Here is a 19,819-nt window from a genome sequence, read left to right as displayed (position 1 = left end):
ACACAATATTAATGGGGGACTTTAACACCTCACTTACACCAATGGACAGATCATTCAGACAGAAAATTAATGAGGAAACACAATCTTTAGATGACACAATAGACCAGATAGGTTTAATTGATATTTATAGGACATTCTATCCAAAACCAGCAGATTACACTTTCTTCTCAAGTGCACATGGAACATTCTCCAGGATAGATCACATCTTGGGTCAAAAATCAAGCCTCAGAAAATGTAAGAAAATTGAAATCGTATCAAGCATCTTTTCTGACCACAACACTATGAGACTGGAAGTCAATTACAGGAAAAAAACTGTATAAAACACAAATACAAGGAGACTAAACAGTGTGCTACTAAATAACCAAGAGATCACTGAAGAAATCAAAGAAGAAATAAAAAAATACATAGAAACAAATGAAAATGAAACAAATGAAAAAACAGAAACAAATGAAAATGAAAACACAATGACCCCAAACCTATGTGATTCAACAAAAGCAGCACTAAGAGGGAATTTTACAGCAATTCAATCTCACCTCAAGACACAAGAAAAATCTCAAATAAACAATCTAACCGTACACCTAAAACAACTAGAGAAAGAAGAACAAAGAAAAGCCAAAGTCAGTAGAAGGAAAGAAATCATAAAGATCAGAGTAGAAATAAATGAAATAGAAAAAAGAAAACAATAGCAAAGATCAATAAAACAAAAAGTTGGTTCTTTGAGAAGATAAACAAAATTGATAAACCTTTAGCCAGACTAATCAAGAAAAAAAGGGAGAGGATGCAAATCAATAAAATTAGAAATGAAAAAGGAGAAATCACAGCTCACACTGCAGAAATACAAAGGATTATGAGACTACTACAAACAACTATATGCCAATAAAATGGACAACCATGAAGAAATGGACAAATTCTTGGAAAGGTACAATTTTCCAAGATTGAACCAGGAAGAATTAGAAAATATAAACAGACCTATCACAAGTAATGAATTTGAAACAGTAATTAAAAATCTTCCAACAAACAAAAGTCCAGGACCAGATAGCTTCACAGGTGAATTCTATCAAACATTTAGAGAAGAGCTAACACCCATCCTTCTCAAACTCTTCCAAAAAACTGCAGAGGGAGGAACACTCCCAAATTTGTTCTATGAAGCCACCATCACCCTGACACCAAAACCAGACAAAGATATCCCACAAAAAAGAAAATTACAGACCAATATCACTGATGAACATAGATGAAAAAATCCTGAATACAATACTAGCAAACAGAATCCAACAACACATTAAAAGGATCATACACCATGATCAAGTGGGATTTAACCCAGGAATGCAAGGATTCTTCAATGTGCGCAGTTCAATCAATGTAATACACCATGTTAACAAATTAAGGAGTAAAAACCATATGATCATTTAATAGATGCAGAAAAAGATTCTGACAAAATTCAACACCCATTTATGATGAAAACTTTCCAGAATATGGGCATAGAGGGAACCTACCTCAACATAATAAAGGCCATATATGACAAACCCACAGCAAGCATCATACTCAATGGGGAAAAACTGAAAGCATTTCCTCTAAGATCAGGAACAAGACAAGGATGTGCATGCTCACCACTATTATTCAACATAGTTTTGGAAGTCCTAGCCACTGTAATCAGAGAAGAAAAAGAAATAAAACAAATACAAATTGGAAAAGAAGAAGTAAAACTGTCACTGTTTGCAGATGACATAATACTATACATAGAAAATCCTAAAGGTGCCAATAAACAACTACTAGAACTAAGCAGTGAATTTGGTAAAGTTGCAGATACAAAAGTAATGCACAGAAATCTCTGGCATTCCTATACACTAACAATGAAAAATCAGAAAGAGAAATTAAGGAAATAATCTCATTTAGCATCACAATAAAAGGGGTAAAATACCTAAGAATAAACCTACCTAAGGAGGCAAAAGACTTGTACTCAGAAAACTATAAAACACTGATGAAAGAAATAAAAAATGACACAAACAGATGGAGAGATATACCATGTTCTTGGATTGGAAGACTCAAAGTGGATTAAATACCTAACTGTAAGGTCAGAAACTATAAAACTCTTAGAGGAAAACATAGGCAGAACACTCTATGACATAAATCACAGCAAGATCCTTTTTGACCCACCTCCTAGAGAAATGGAAATAAAAACAAAAATAAACAAATGAGACCTAATGAAATGTCAAAGCTTTTGCACAGCAAAGGAAACCATAAACAAGACCATAAGACAACCCTCAGAATGGGAGAAAATATTTGCAAATGAAACAACTGACAAAGGATTAATCTCCAAAATTTACAAGCCGCTCATGCAGCTCAATATCAAAAAAAAAATAAACAACCCAATCCAAAAATGGGCAGAAGACCTAAATAGACATTTCTCCAAAGAAGATATACAGACTGCCAACAAACACATGAAAGAATGCTCAAAATCATTAATCATTAGAGAAATTCAAATCAAAACTACAATGAGATATCATCTCACACCAGTCAGAATGGCCATCATCAAAAAATCTAGAAACAATAAATGCTGGAAAGGGTATGGAGAAAAGGGAACCCTCTTGCACTGTTGGTGGGAATGTAAATTGATACAGCCACTATGGAGAATAGTATGGAGGTTCCTTGAAAAACTACAAATAGAACTACCATATGACCCAGCAATCCCACTACTGGGCATATACCCTGAGAAAACCATAATTCAAAAAGAGTCATGTACCAAAATGTTCATTTCAGCTCTATTTACAATAGCTAGGACATGGAAGCAATCTAAGTGTCCATCAACAGATGAATGGATAAAGAAGATGTGGCACATATGTACAATGGAATATTACTCAGCCATAAAAAGAAACGAAATTAAGTTATTTGTAGTGAGGTGGATGGACCTAGAGTCTGTCATACAGAGTGAAGTAAGTCAGAAAGAGAAAAAAAATTCCGTATGCTAACACATATATATGGAATCTAAGAAAAAAAAAAAAAAGATCATGAAGAACCTAAGGGTAAGACAGGAATAAAGACACAGACCTACTAGAGCATGGACTTGAGGATATGGGGAGGGGGAAGGGTAAGCTGTGACAAAGTGAGAGAGTGGCATGGACATATATACACTACCAAACATAAAGTAGATAGCTAGTGGGAAGTAGCCGCATAGCACAGGGAGATCAGCTAGGTGGTTTGTGACCACCTAGAGGGGTGGGTTAGGGAGGGAGGGAGGGAGGCGCAAGAGGGAAGAGATATGGGAACATATGTATACGTATAACTGATTCACTTTGTTATAAAGCAGAAACTAGCACACCATTGTAAAGAAATTATACTCCAATAAAGATGTTAAAAAAAAACTTTCTTGTTTTATTAAATGTATCCTAAGTAAATTTCCTCCTCAGTTCTGTTTAGATGTATGTTACAAATTTGGACATGTAGTAAGTTTGTTGTCATCTATACTAAGCAATATTAACATCATACTTAATGGAACAAGACAGAATGCATTCTCTCTAAGGTCAGAAGCAAGACAAGGATATCTGCTCTTACCACACTTACTTACATTACACTGAGGTTTGAGAGCAAGGCTAAGAGAATCCTCTTGAAACAAGCAGTTCCTTCACAAGTGAAAGGCAGTGGCCTGCTGATGCTGGGGACAGGGTAGGAGAGCTGTCCCATGACTCTGAAGCAATCCAAGCTTTCACCAAGCTTATTGCTGTGGCCTGCTAAAGGCAAGAAAACAGGGGAGAACTAAGAGAAATCTCTCCAAAGCACTTTGGGCTGCATTCAGCTAATGTACTGCAGCATTCTCCAAAGGTTAGAGACAAGGAAGCTGGACGTAAAGGAATCTACTGAGGTGCAATAATTTAGAAGTGAGACTGGAGAACAAATAAGAATCCCCAGAGACCCAAAGAAGCTACCATTATGAATTGGAAAGCTGATGGTTAGCCTCTTAAGCCTAAAAGGATCTGTGGAGTCTTGTGTATGATCAGACTCAAGCTGTACTCTGATTCTGCCTTCAAAATATTTTTTAAGTTTTTATTTTATATTGGAGCATAGTTGATTAACAATGTTGTGTTGTTTCAGGTGTAAGCAAAGTGATTCAGTTATACATATATTGATACATGTATCTATTCTTTTTCAAATTCTTTTCCCATTTAGGTTATTACAGAATATCAGTAGCGTTCCCTGTGCTATACAGTAGGTCCTTGTTTGTTATCTATTTTAAATATAGTTGTGTGTACATGTCAATCCCAAACTCCCAATCTATCCCTTCCCCCTACTCTTCCTCCCGGTAACCATAAGTTCGTTCTCTAAATCTGTGAGTCTGTTTCTGTTTTGTAAATAAGTTCATTTGTATTATTTTTTTTAGAGTCTACATATAAGCGATATCATATGATATTTGTCTTTCTCTGTCTGACTTACTTCACTTAGTATGATAATCTCCAGGTCCATCCATGTTGGTGCAAATCTGCCTTCAAAACTTTTAAAGCCAGTGATGAACTGAATCAAGCTAAAACTGTAACAAAGCCCAGACACAGCTCAGTGAGAGATTAAATTGACTCAATCCTGCATTCAAGTACCTTGAAAGAAGGAGCACACCCTTTGGTGTGGGGGGGGGAGTATTATTTCCTTCAATATCTACTATTTGTTTATACAGAATGTCTTGACACAGAGTCAAAAAATTACAAGTCACATAAGGAAGACTCAAAGATAGTCCTGTTGTTGGAATTATTAGACAGAGACTTTAATATAACTGTGGCAAACATATTAAAGGCTCTAGTAAAAACATTGGACAATGTAAATAGATGGGGGAATTTCAGCAGAGAGGTCAAAATTATAAAAAAGACCCAAACAGTTATTTCGATGGAACTTATAGATGAAAATGTTAAAAATGAAAAAAAAATAATGCAGAAGTGAAAAATTCATTTGAATTATGACATGCTGGACTCAGAAGAAGAAAGCAATAATAAACTTGGAGACAGGCCAATAGCAGTTATACAAAATGAAGAACCAAAAGAAAAAAGGCAAAAACCCAGTAACAGAATATCTACGATATGTGGGGCAATATCATCTGGCCCAATATATAAGTAATTAGAGACCTAAAAGGAGAAGGGAGAGATAATGGAGCAGTAGATATATCTGAAGAGATAATGGCTTAGCATTTTCCCAAACTGAGGAAAGATATCAGATATACAAAGCTCAATGGACCCCTAGAGCAACAGACTTCCTCAACTACGCATATCTTAGTCAAACTGTTGAGAATCAAAGATGAGAAATCTTATAAGGAGCCCAAGAAAAAAGACACATGACATACAAGATGTATTAGTCAGGATTCTCCAGAGAAACATAACCTATAGGATGTATATCTATTATACACTGCTGAGTTTGTAGCAGAAATAGAAATAAAACTGTATGATAACAAGAGTACAAAGGGTAGCAGGAAGTAAGTAGAATTATACTGTTGTATGGTTGCTACATTAATTGCAGAATAGTATATTATTTTAAAATAGACTATCATAAGTTAAAGATGCACATTATAAACTCTAGAGCAGGGGGAGTGATTTTTTTCTACAGAGGACCAGGTGGTAAATATTTAAGGCTTCGTAGCCCAGAGTGTCTCTGTCACAAGTACTCAACTCTGCTGTTGTAGTGCAATGTGAAAATGACCACAGACCACATGTAAGCCTATGAAGGGCTGTGCTCCAATAAAATTGTATTTAGGAAAACAAGCTGTGGACCATTTGGGGACTGTAGACCATAGCTTGCTAGAGTTGAGAACCACTAATGATAAAACAGAGGTATAGCTAAAAATTCAATGAACTACACAGAGATTTGCACATAAATATTCATAGCAGCATTATTCATAATGGCTTCCAAATTGGAGACAGCCTACATGTCTTTTAACTGGTGAATATGGTACAGACAAAATTAGGTATAGGTATACACTGAAATAGAATTCAGCAATAAAAAGGAATGAACTGCTAATACATGCCAGGATTTGGATGAACCTCAAAACTATTATGCTCAATGAAAGACTCGGATACAAGAGACCACATATTTCATGATTCCATTTGCAATACGAAATTTGAAATGTCCAGAAAAGACAAGGTTGTAGAGACAGAAACTAGATCCGTGGTTGCTTGGGGTTGTGATGAAGATGAGACAAGAATTGGGATTAAGAGTAAATCGGCATGAAGTATCATCTTGGGGTGATGAACATGTTCCAAAACTGATTTATGGTGATGGTTGCACACAGTCATGAAACACAAAATAGGATGAAATGGAGGAGGTCTGGAGGCAGGGAAGCAGCTAGGAGGAAACAATTATAAGATCGCAAGGGAGGGACAAATCCAGGTGCACAAAACACCTGGAATGTTCTTTTGCCTCTGGGCTAATGTTTACCAACCACTGTCCCTGTTCTAACACACTCCTGAGGGTTGCGACACTCCTCTCAGTTACAGCAGTTGAGGCGGGGTGGTGGGTGGGTGTGTGCATTTGGAAAGAAGGTTCAACTGTACACTTGAAATGAGTGAATTATATGATATGTAATATTTTTACGCCTCAATAAAGTAATATTTATAAAAGTCAACTAAGACTTCTGTGACTACAGAAAATGTAATAAGCTGCAAAAAATGCACTCTTACCCTCACAATGGGAAAAAGCCAGATACTCTACAAAAGTGTAACTTTCTTGAGTACCTCAGAGAACTCAAGTAGCAAGAAACCACATGACCCAAATTCCAAGGAGGGACAATCTCCTTCAAGAAGAGATGAGATACACAATCCCTTTCATCTTTGGCAGAGCAGGGGAAAAAGAGAGCAACAGAAAAAGAAAAGAAGAAACCAGCAAAAATGTAAATGAATTGTTAAAGGCCAAGTGTGGGTTTATGTGCTGGTGGGGCATTCCAGAAAAGAGTAGGAAGAGTCACCCGTAAGCTCTTCTGCATGGCTCTTCACTGGTGCTCAGGAGGAAGACTGGGGGCAGGGCAGGAGTTTGAGAGAGTACCCCTACTCGGTGCAGGCATGAAGGAAGGGATTGGCAGCTGCTAAGGGATAAGCATAAAGCCCTGCAGACTTTCCAAGGCTCTTCAGCAAAAACCTTCCATCACTTGAGGAGAAGCTGCAAACCCGTCTCAGGGCCCAGGCAAAACTCCGTTGCTAAGGAAGGAAGATTAGAAATTCAACATGTCCTGCTTTGAGAGTAGGACATGTAACTTTCTCATTCCCAGGACACAAGCAAAGATCCAATCCTGCAAAGACAGGAGGTAGGAGAATAAGACCCCTACTTCTAGGGAAGGGACAGGAAGCCATCATGGACCCAGGATTTATACTGACAGTAGGTAGAGGTCTGCTACCACCATGAATAGGGCAGGAAACTCCCACCGAGACCAACTTTGGATACAAGGCAGACTGTGGTTGCTATGGGAAGGAGGAGCAGGAACTCTGAAAAAAGCTTTCTCAAAGATCCAGGCACAGAGGACCTGCCTAAGACAGGCTGGACCAGGAAAACACTCTCTCCTGCCCCCACCCCAGGCCTAGTACCCAGGAACAATGGCACAGCAGCAGTCTGCAATCTGTGGAGGGAAAGCACCATGACATTGGCCTCAGAGCTGGCTGAGAGTGGAGGGGGAAGCAGGAACACTGAGGAAAGACCCTCCTGCATCTCAACCCCCAGCGTAAGCACAGGGCAACCAAGAATTTGAAGCCTGCGGTGCACTGAAGGTTAATTACAACACCAATAAGGAAAAGTTATTAGGGTGTTGTTAGGATAGCAACAACCTCCGTCTTTCTGTAGGTTGGAATGGAACTGGAACTGGGCTGGACCTCAAAAGGTTTGTTATCCACTTGTATTCTGACCACTGCCAATACTGACGGACTCTGGAGCCAGGACCTTACACTCCTTCCCATGGCAATTTGATACACCAGAAATACATCTACATGTGGAACAACTCCTACACAAGACCTACTGAATGCTGGCAGAAGACCTCAGACCTCCCAAAGGCAAGAAACCCACCACGTAGCTGGGTAGGGCAAAAGAAAAAAGAAAAAAACAGAGACAAAAGAATAGGGACAGGACCTGCACCAGTGGGAGGGAGCTGTGAAGGAGGAAAGGTTTCCACACACTAGGAAGCCCCTTCGCGGGCAGAGACTGTGGGTGGCGGAGGGGGAAAGCTTCGGGGGTGGCGGAGGGGGAAAGCTTTGGAGCCGCGGAGGAGAGCACAGCAACAGGGGTGCGGAGGGCAAAGCGGAGAGATTCCCGCACAGAGGATCAGGGCCGACAGGCACTCACCAGACCGATAGGCTTGTCTGCTCACCCGCCGGGGCCGGCAGGACTGGGAGCTGAGGCTTGGGCTTCCGTCGGAGCGCAGGGAGAGGACTGGGGATGGGGGCGTGAACACAGCCTGCGGGGTTAGTGCACCACTGCTGACCGGGAGGGAGTCCGGGGAAAAGTCTGCACCTGCTGAAGAGGCAAGAGACTTTTTCTTCCCTCTTTGTTTCCTGGTGCTCGAGGAGAGGGGATTAAGAGTGCTGCTTAAAGAAGCTCCAGAGACGGGCGTGAGCCGTGGCTAAAAGTGCGGACCCCAGAGACAGGAATGAGACGCTAAGGCTGTTGCTGCCGCCACCAAGAAGCCTGTGTGCGACCACAGGTTACTATCCACACCCCACTTCCGGGGAGCCTGTCCAGCCCGCCACTGCCAGGGTCCCAGGATCCAGGGACAACTTCCCCGGGAGAATGCACGGCGTGCCTCAGGCTGGTGCAATGTAATGCCAGCCTCTGCCGCCGCAGGCTCTCCCCGCACTCCGTGCCCCTTCCTCCCGCCGGCCTGAGTGAGCCGGAGCCCCCAAATCAGAGGCTCCTTTAACCCCATCCTGTCTGAGCCAAGAACAGACGCCCTCCGGCGACCTACATGCAGAGGTGGGGCCAAATCCAAAGCTGAGCCCCTGGGAGCTGTGAGAACAAAGAAGAGAAAAGGAAATCTCTCCCAGCAGCCTCAGAAGCAGCAAATTAAAGCTCCACGATCAACTTGATGTACCCTGCATCTGTGGAATACATGAATAGACAACGAATCATCCCAAATTGAGGAGGTGGACTTTGAGAGCAAGATTTATGATTTTTTCCACTTTTCCTCTTTTTGTGAGTGTGTATGTGTATGCTTCTGTGTGAGATGTTGTCTGTATAGCTTTGCTTCCACCATTTGTCCTAGGGTTCTATCCTTCCTTTTTTTGTTGTTGTTGTTTTAATTTTTTTCTCAATAATTATTTTTTATTTTATTAACTTTATTTTATTTTACTTTATCTTCTTTCTTTCTTTCCTTCCTTCCCTCCTTTAGACTACGAATCATCCCAAATTGAGGAGGTGGACGTTGAGAGCAAGATTTATGATTTTTTCCCCATTTCCTCTTTTTGTGAGTGTATGCTTCTATGTGAGATGTTGTCTGTATAGCTTTGCTTCCACCATTTGTCCTAGGGTTCTATCCGTCCGTTGTTTTTTTTTTAATATTTTTCTTAATAATAATTTTTTATTTTAATAACTTTACTATATTTTCTTACTTCATTTTATTTTACTTTATCTTCTTTCTTTCCTTCTTTCTTTTTTTCCTTCTTTCCTTCCTTCCTTCCTTCCTTAGGCCCTCCCTCCCTCACTTCTTTCTTTCCTTCTTTCTTTCTTTCTACTTCTACTAATTCTTTCTTTCTACTTTTCTCCCTTTTATTCTGAGCTGTGTGGATGAAAGGCTCTTGGTGCTGCAGCCAGAAGTCAGTGCTGTGCCTCTGCGGTAGGAGAGCCAACTTCAGGACACTGGTCCACAAGAGACCTCCCAGCTCCACATAATATCAAATGGCGAAAATCTCCCAGAGATCTCCAGCTAAACACCAGCACCCACCTTCACGCAATGACCAGCAAGCTACAGTGCTGGACATCCTATGCCAAACAACTAGCAAGACAGGAACACAAATGCACCCATTATCAGAGAGGCTGCCTAAAATCATAATAAGTCCACAGACACCCCCAAACACACCACCAGACGTGGACCTGCCCACCAGAAAGACAAGATCCAGCCTCATCCACCAGAACTCAGGCACTAGTCCCCTCCACCAGGAAGCCTACACAATCCACTGAACCAACCTTAGCCACTGGGAACAGACACCAAAAACAATGGGAACTATGAACCTGGAGCCTGCAAAAAGGAGACCCCAAACACAGTAAGATAAGCAAAATGAGAAGACAGAGAAACACACAGCAGATGAAGGAGCAAGATAAAAACCCAACAGACCTAACAAATGAAGAGGAAATAGGCAGTCTACCTGAAAAAGAATTCAGAATAATGATAGTAAAGATGATCCAAAATCTTGGAAATAGAATGGACAAAATGCAAGAAACATTTAACAAGGACCTAGAAGAACTAAAGATGAAACAAACAATGATGAACAACACAATAAATGAAATAAAAAATACTCTATATGGGATCAATAGCAGAATAACTGAGGCAGAAGAACGGATAAGTGACCTGGAAGATAAAATAGTGGAAATAACTACTGCAGAGCAGAATAAAGAAAAAAGAATGAAAAGAACTGAGGACAGTCTCAGAAACCTCTGGGACAACATTAAACGCACCAACATTCGAATTATAGGGGTTCCAGAAGAAGAAGAGAAAAAGAAAGTGACTGAGAAAATATTTGAAGAGATTATAGTTGAAAACTTCCCTAATATGGGAAAGGAAATAGTTAATCAAGTCCAGTAAGCACAGAGAGTCCCATACAGGATAAATCCAAGGAGAAACACGCCAAGACACATATTAATCAAACTGTCAAAAATTAAATACAAAGAAAACATATTAAAAGCAGCCAGGGAAAAACAACAAATAACACACAAGGGAATCCCCATAAGGTTAACAGCTGATTTTTCAGCAGAAACTCTGCAAGCCAGAAGGGACTGGCAGGACATATTTAAAGTGATGAAGGACAAAAACCTGCAACCAAGATTACTCTACCCAGCAAGGATCTCATTCAGATTTGATGGAGAAATTAAAACCTTTAGAGACAAGCAAAAGCTGAGAGAGTTCAGCACCACCAAACCAGCTCTACAACAACTGCTAAAGGAACTTCTCTAGGCAAGAAACACAAGAGAAGGAAAAGACCTCCAAGAATGAACCCAAAACAATTAAGAAAATGGGAATAGGAACATACATATCGATAATTACCTTAAATGTAAATGCTGTAAATTCTGTAAATGCTGTAAATCTAAATGCTCTCACCAAAAGACACAGATTGGCTGAATGGATACAAAAACAAGACGCATATATTTGCTGTCTACAAGAGACCCACTTCAGACCTAGAGACACATACAGACTGAAAGTAAGGGGATAGAAAAAGATATTTCATGCAAATGGAAACCAAAAGAAAGCTGGAGTAGCAATTCTCATATCAGACAACATAGACTTTAAAATAAAGACTATTAGAAGAGACAAAGAATGACACTACATAATGATCAAGGGATTGATCCAAGACGAAGATATAACAATTGTAAATATTTATGCACCCAACATAGGAGCACCTCAATACATAAGGCAAATACTAACAGCCATAAAAGGGGAAATTGACAGTAACACATTCATAGTAGGGGACTTTAACACCCCACTTTCACCAATGGACAGATTATCCAAAATGAAAATAAATAAGGAAACACAAGCTTTAAATAATACATTAAACAAGATGGACTTAATTGATATTTATAGGACATTCCATCTAAAAACAACAGAATACACATTTTTCTCAAGTGCTCATGGAACATTCTCCAGGATAGATCATATCTTGGGTCACAAGTCAAGCCTTGGTAAATTTAAGAAAATTGAAATTGTTTCAAGTATCTTTTCCGACCACAACGCTATGAGACTAGATATCAATTACAGGAAAAGATCTGTAAGAAATACACACACATGGAAGCTAAACAATACACTACTTAATAACGAAGTGATCACTGAAGAAATCAAAGAGGAAATCAAAAAATACCTAGAAACAAATGACAATGGAGACACGACGACCCAATATCTATGGGATGCAGCAAAAGTAGTTCTAAGAGGGAAGATTATAGCAATACAATCCTACCTTAAGAAACAGGAAATATCTTGAATAAACAACCTAACTTTCACCTAAAGCAATTCGAGAAAGAAGAACAAAAAAACCCCAAAGTTAGCAGAAGGAAAGAAATCATAAAAATCAGATCAGAAATAAATGAAAAAGAAATGAAGGAAATGATAGTAAAGATCAATAAAACTAAAAGCTGGTTCTTTGAGAAGATAAACAAAATTGAGAAACCATTAGCCAGACTCATCAAGAAAAAAAAGGAGAAGACTCAAATCAATAGAATTAGAAATGAAAAAGGAGAAATAACAACTGACACTGCAGAAATACAAAAGATCATGAGAGATTACTACAATCAACTCTATGCCAATAAAATGGACAACCTGGCAGAAATGGACAAATTCTTAGAAATGCACAACCTGCCAAGACTGAATCAGGAAGAAATAGAAAATATGAACAGACCAATCACAAGCACTGAAATTGAAACGGTGATTAAAAATCTTCCAACAAACAAAAGCCCAGGACCAGATGGCTTTACAGGTGAATTCTATCAAATATTTAGAGAAGAGCTAACACTTATCCTTCTCAAACTCTTCCAAAATATAGCAGAGGGAGGAACACACCCAAACTCATTCTACGAGGCCACCATCACCTTGATACCAAAACTAGACAAGGATGTCACAAAGAAAGAAAACTACAGGCCAATATCACTGATGAACATAGATGCAAAAAAATCCTCAACAAAATACTAGCAAATAGAATCCAACAGCACATTAAAAGGATCATACACCATGATCAAGTGGGGTTTATTCCAGGAATGCAAGGATTCTTCAATATACGCAAAACAATCAATGTGATAAACCATATTAACAAATTGAAGGAGAAAAACCATATGATCATCTAAATAGTTGCAGAGAAAGCTTTCGACAAAATTCAACACCGATTTATGATAAAATCCTTGCAGAAAGTAGGCATAGAGGGAACTTTCCTCAACATAATAAAGGCCATATATGACAAACCCACAGCCAACATTGTCCTCAATGGTGAAAAACTGAAAGCATTTCCACTAAGGTCAGGAACATGACGAAGCTGCCCACTCTCACCACTATTATTCAACATAGTTTTGGAAGTTTTAGCCACAGCAATCAGAGAAGAAAAGGAAATAAAAGGAATCCAAATCAGAAAAGAAGAAGTAAAGCTGTCACTGTTTGCAGATGACATGATACTATACATAGAGAATCCTAAAGATACTACCAGAAAACTACTAGAGCTAATCAATGAATTTGGTAAAGGAGCAGGATACAAAATTAATGCACAGAAATCTCTGGCATTCCTATACACTAATGATGAAAAATCTGAAAGTGAAATCAAGAAAACACTCCCATTTACCATTGCAACAAAAAGAATAAAATATCTAGGAATAAACCTACCTAAGGAGACAAAAGACCTGTATGCAGAAAATTCTAAGACACTGATGAAAGAAATTAAAGATGATACAAATAGATGGAGAGATATACCATGTTCTTGGATTGGAAGAATCAACATTGTGAAAATGACTCTACTACACAAAGCAATCTACAGATTCAATGCAATCCCTATCAAACTACCACTGGCATTTTTCACAGAAGTAGAACAAAAAATTTCACAATTTGTATGGAAACACAAAAGACCCTGAATAGCCAAAGCAATCTTGAGAACAAAAAACGGAGCTGGAGGAATCAGGCTCCCTGACTTCAGACTATACTACAAAGCTACAATAATCAAGACAGTATGGTACTGGCACAAAAACAGAAATATAGATCAATGGAACAGGATAGAAAGCCCAGAGATAAACCCACGCACATATGGTCACCTTATCTTTGACAAAGGAGGCAGAAATGTACAGTGGAGAAAGGACAGCCTCTTCAATAAGTGGTGCTGGGAAAACTGGACAGCTACATGTAAAAGTATGAGATTAGATCACTCCCTAACACCATACACAAAAATAAGCTCAAAATGGATTAAAGACCTAAATATAAGGCCAGAAACTATCAAACTCTTAGAGGAAAACATAGGCAGAACACTCTATAACATAAATCACAGCAAGATCCTTTTTGACCCACCTCCTAGAGAAATGGAAATAAAAACAAAAATAAACAAATGGGACCTAATGAAACTTCAAAGCTTTTGCACAGCAAAGGAAACCATGAACAAGGCCAAAAGACAACCCTCAGAATGGGAGAAAATATTTGCAAATGAAGCAACTGACAAAGGATTAATCTCCAAAATTTACAAGCAGCTCATGCAGCTCAATAACAAAAAAACAAACAACCCAATCCAAAAATGGGCAGAAGATCTAAATAGACATTTCTCCAAAGAAGATATACAGACTGCCAACAAACACATGAAAGAATGCTCAACATCACTAATCATTAGAGAAATGCAAATCAAAACTACAATGAGATATCATCTCACACCAGTCAGAATGGCCATCATCAAAAAATCTAGAAACAATAAATGCTGGAGAGGGTGTGGAGAAAAGGGAACCCTCTGGCACTGTTGGTGGGAATGTAAATTGATACAGCCACTGTTGAGAACAGTATGGAGGTTCCTTGAAAAACTACAAATAGAACTACCATATGACCCAGCAATCCCACTACTGGGCATATACCCTGAGAAAACTATAATTCAAAAAGTGTCATGTACCAAAATATTCATTGCAGCTCTACTTAACAATAGCCCGGAGATGGTAACAACCTAAGTGTCCGTCATCGGATGAATGGATAAAGAAGATGTGGCACATATGTACAATGGAATATTACTCAGCCATAAAAAGAAATGAAATTGAGCTATTTGTAATGAGGTGGATAGACCTAGAGTCTGTCATACAGAGTGAAGTAAGTCAGAAAGAGAGAGACAAATACTGTATGCTAACACATATATATTGAATTTAAGAAATAAAAAACTGTCATGGAGAACCTAGGGGTAAGACAGAAAAAAAGACACAGACCTACTAGAGAATGGACTTGAGGATATGGGGAGGGGGAAGGGTAAGCTGTGACAAAGCGAGAGAGAGGCATGGACGTATATACACTACCAAATGTAAGGTAGATAGCTAGTGGGAAGCAGCTGCATAACACAGGGAGATCAGCTCGGTGCTTTGTGACCGCCTGGAGGGGTGGGATAGGGAGGGTGGGAGGGAAGGAGACACAAGAGGGAAGAGGTATGGGAACATATGTATATGTATAACTGATTCACTTTTTTATAAAGTAGAAACTAACGCACCATTGTAAAGCAAGTATACGCCAATAACGATGTTAAAAAAACAAGATTTAGCAGTTGGAGATTGGAGATGCAAAGGTAATCTTAAGCAAACAATATAAACTTACTCTGTAGGGCTGACTCCAGGGTTGTTCAAGGAAAGGGTAGCCTTTTCGGTCAGCATATGTTACTTTTATTTTCTCTGTAAGCTCAGCAATCTTATTATGCAGACAATAAACCATCTAATTTTCCTCTTGATTCCTCTTTTGCTGTCACATTTTTTTCCTCACCAAGAAAGTAGCTTTAAACATATTTTACCCTTTGCTGCTCTTATTCCATATTGCATTCTCTTTTCCTGCTAGAATGGCCCCTATCCTGGTTTCCTTTCCACCTGCCTCTAGAAAGTTTAGGCTTCTGCTTTCCTAAACAAGGATGGTATCTACATTTGTGAACTAGAGTGGGACTCCCCATGAAGTCTTGAAAGGTGAGTCCTAGTTAGCTAGGAGACAAAGGCATACCTGGAAGGAGGGCATTCCAGGCAGAGGGGAAATCATGGGCAAAGCATAAAATGGGAAAATCAAGTTATGTTTGGGAATGGTGGTGGTACAAGGTGGCTGAGGTGTATGTGAAGAGGCAGGAGATGAAGCTGGAAAGAAGGGACCACCCCCCGCACTGGCTTTCAGGGTACAATCACTCTCCTTAGTATGGCATTCAAGAGTGTTCATCCCTGAGAATTTCCAGACTGAAATGCTTCCCTCCTACACAGATGAAGACACACCCAAAGCCCCTCATGAGCTTTGAATGAAATAGATCTAGGTTTGTATACATGCTTTGCAACATACAAGCTGCTTGATCTTAGGAAAGTTGTTTAAAATCTCCCAATTTCCTCAATATGTTTACCTCAAAGAGATATTGTGAGGACTTAATTACATGAAAAGAATTTATAACATACTTAATACAGCACTTGGCGTCTAAAAAGTCCTCAGTAAATGGTAACTAGTAGTAGTGATAGGGTTGTGTCCTAAAATGCTGAATTACTTTCAGTTCTCTGAATGTACTACATTCATCCTCATCTGCATATTTTTGCAGATGCTGTGATCTCCACCTGGAGTTTTCCTAAAGCCTTCTCTGACTTTCCTCTCTCTACCTCTGATTGCTTTTGAGAGCTCTCTTTCTAGCACAGAGGTTTCTTAATCCAATGGTCCCCTTGGGAGATCCGTAGATGGAAATCAGAGGAGTCTGTGAATTTAGATGGGAAAAAGGTTGCATCTTTATTTTCACTAACATCTCACTGAGAGTCAGCATTTTAAAATTTTTGTATGTAGATAATAAAGTTCAATAGTATTAGTAATATCTAATATTTAAGCCGTTAAAAATCACAAATATTTCATATCATGTCACAGTTGTTGCAGATTTCGCAAAATAGCATTTACTCTCACCACTACTTTGAAATTGTTGTAAACCGTTGTTATTTAATGTGGTAAATTGGAAGGGCATATATTTCTATATCATATTTTAAAATACTTTGAAAACTATAGTTCAGTATAATTAATTTCCTTTCAAATCCTACATATTTTAATTCATGCACTTAATATTGTTTTGAGAAAAGTTTCATAGATTGTGAAAGGGTTCTATGCCTCCCCCCCAAAAAATTAAGAACCCCTGTTCTTATACTTACTCTAGTGTATTTTCCACTAATTTAGATAAATATGATATTTTCAGTTAAAAATTAGCCTACAGTTGCAAATTTGCATTCTGAGCAAAACTTCTTCGTCTCATTTAATGCCATAATCTTCCTCAATCAAAAGGGAATATAACAGACAATTACTTACTTTTAGTTGTAGACAATGTCCAATCAGCTCATTGAACATGTGCTTTCTTTAAATTAAGGTTTTTCTCTTCAGGACTTCCCTGGTGGTGCAGTGGTTAAGAATCCGCCTGCCAATGCAGGGGACATGGGCTCGAGCCCTTGTCCGGCAAGATACCACATGCTGCGGAGCAACTAAGCTTGTGCGCCACAACTACTGAAGCCCGTGTGCCCTAGAGCCCGTGCTCCACAACAAGAGAAGCCACCACAATGAGAAGCCCGCACACCGCAACGAAGAGTAGCCCCCACTCGGTGCAACTAGAGAAAGCCCGAGTGCAGCAACGAAGACCCAACACAGCCAGAAATAAATAAAAATTTAAAAAAAAAAAGTTTTCTTCTTTGGTCCGAGGATCTTTGTCTCCCTAAACTGTTTTTTTTTTTATCCCTTTGAAATAAATGCTGGAGGACTTCCAACTTCAGCCTAGGATGGAGTTGGCCGTCAGGAATATCATCACTCCCACAGTCACAGGAAAAATCCAGATAATCTACAAAAAGATAACTTTTGTTTAACTACCAGAAACTGGGGTCACAGGCCAACCATCTAACTTAAAAATCTGACAAAAGCAAAGTACTTCCAAGAAGAGAAGGGACACAAACACTGACTCACTTTTGCGGGGGGAGATGGGTAAGAAGAATTTAGTTTATTTAAAAAAAAAAAATTTGCTAAAAGCTGAGTATGGGCTAGTGTAAGGATAGAGAGCTTCTAGGAGTGAAGACATGAAGAGACTTTGCACCTACCTGCCACCTCGTCTCCTTGGGCCTCCACCAAGCACTCACGAGGAAGACTTGGAACAGGGCAGGAGGCTGGATGAAGTCTCCCTCAGTGGCACAGGCCTGGAAGAGAAGGCAACTGCTTGATGGGAAAGGCACCAAGTCTCCCCTGCATTCTTCTTCCCTAAGAGCAAAAGCTTGTGCCACTGCGGGAGGAACAGTGAACACTTCCCAGAGCACACGTGAAGACTGACTCTGCCTGGGGAAGTGGAGAAGGAAGAAAACTGTAGACTCCTGTGGGAGCAGGGGAAACTCCTGGACTCAGGCCATTAGAGATTTCCTAATGCTGTGGGGAGGGGGACAGGACCACTGAGAAAGCCACCCCCCAACTCCTGCCCAATCCAGGGGCATAGGGCTTGCCTAAGATGGAGGCTGAGCCAGAGCAGCAGAGAGTGCCATTTCTTCTCCCCACCAGGCTGGGCAGTGCCAAGTGAGAGACAACTGCAGTCTACCACAGGAGAAGGGGCAAGGCGTGGAGAGAGACTCGGAGACATAGACAGGGAAGGGTGAAGCTAAGGGTGAAACAGGAACACGATAGAAACAATACCCACCCTAAGCACAAAGTAACTCCAGAGAAATTTGAAGCTCGTGTTGAACCAAGGTCAACATAGTGACAAAAGGCCCAAACCCAGCTCAGCTACTGACTAGATTGAGTGAACCACCCCCATCCCCAACCCTGGCCTCCAACACATTCTGATGGCCTAGAAGAAGAGGTGTATCATTTCTATGCACAAATACTGTTTGTTTCAGTCTATACTCTTCTAAACTTTGTTTATGACAATGAATAAAATATGAGATGAACACAGGAAGAGTGAGGAAAAATAATCCATGGTAAAGAGGAAAGCAATCAATAGTATCAGACTAATATACAATAATATAACCCAGATACTGGAATTCAGACAGGGGAAGTTACAGAGATGAAGTATGTCTTTGATGGCTATAATGGTTAATTTTATGTGTTAATTTAACTGGGCTAAAGGATGCCCAGATAGCTGGTAGAACATTATTTCTGGGTGTATCAGTGAGGGTCTTTCCAGAAGAGAATACTGACTCAAGGTAGATGGAGTGAAGAAGATTGCCCCCATCCCTAACCAATGTGAGTGGGCATCATCTAATCCAATGACAATTGGAAGAGAACAAGAAAATGGAGGGAGAGTGAATTTGATCTCTGCTTAAGCCAGGACACCTATATTTTCCTACCCCTAGATATCAGTGCTTCTGGTTCCCTGGCCTTTGGACTTGGACCAGGACTTACATATATATGTCTCCCAAAACACAATAATAAGATAATAAACAACCCAATTAAAAATGGGCAAATGTTAAACATTTCACCAAAGAAGATATACAGATGACAAATGAACATATAAAAAGATGCTCAACATCTTCAGACATTAGGAAATGAAAGTTAAAATTATAATGAGATAATACTATACATCTATTATAATGCCTAAAACAAAACAAAACAAAACAAAAAAACCCCTGACAGTACCAAGTACTAAGAAGAATGTGGAGCAACTGAAACTTTCATACATTGCTGATGGAGTATGCAAAAATGGCGAAGACACTGTGGAAAAGTTTGGAAATTTTTTATAATGTTAAAATAGACTTATCATATTACCCAGCATGATCACCACCCAAGAGAAATGAAAACTGATGTTCACACAAAAACCTGTATGTGAATGTATATAGAAAGTTTATTCACAACTGCCAAAAAACTGGAAATAACTCAAATGTCCTTCAATTGTGTAAACATGCTGGGATACATCCATCTAATGGAATACTACTCAGCAGTAGAAAGGAAAAAACTTCTGAGTGATACACAGTGTATGAATCTAAAATGTATTGGGTGGGCTAAATT

At 39.4% G+C, this 19,819-nt stretch overlaps 1 protein-coding gene across 1 annotated transcript in view; it reads left to right on the top strand.

The window, feature by feature from the left end:
• Positions 1 to 17,907: 17,907 nt before the first annotated feature.
• The window catches only part of NXPE2 (neurexophilin and PC-esterase domain family member 2), a gene marked incomplete at both ends in the record, with an annotated part of 64,717 nt that continues 62,805 nt past the window's right edge, over positions 17,908 to 19,819 (top strand). The window contains 1 exon segment of the mRNA XM_082659292.1: positions 17,908 to 18,036. Coding sequence (XP_082515418.1) covers positions 17,908 to 18,036 — 129 coding nt within the window.

Source organism: Grampus griseus (genome assembly GCF_964374135.1).
Source record: "Grampus griseus genome assembly, chromosome: 8".
Taxonomy (NCBI): domain Eukaryota; kingdom Metazoa; phylum Chordata; class Mammalia; order Artiodactyla; family Delphinidae; genus Grampus; species Grampus griseus.
The sequence above is the reverse complement of the archived record's forward strand: the minus strand, read 5'-3'. Positions and strand labels throughout refer to the sequence as shown.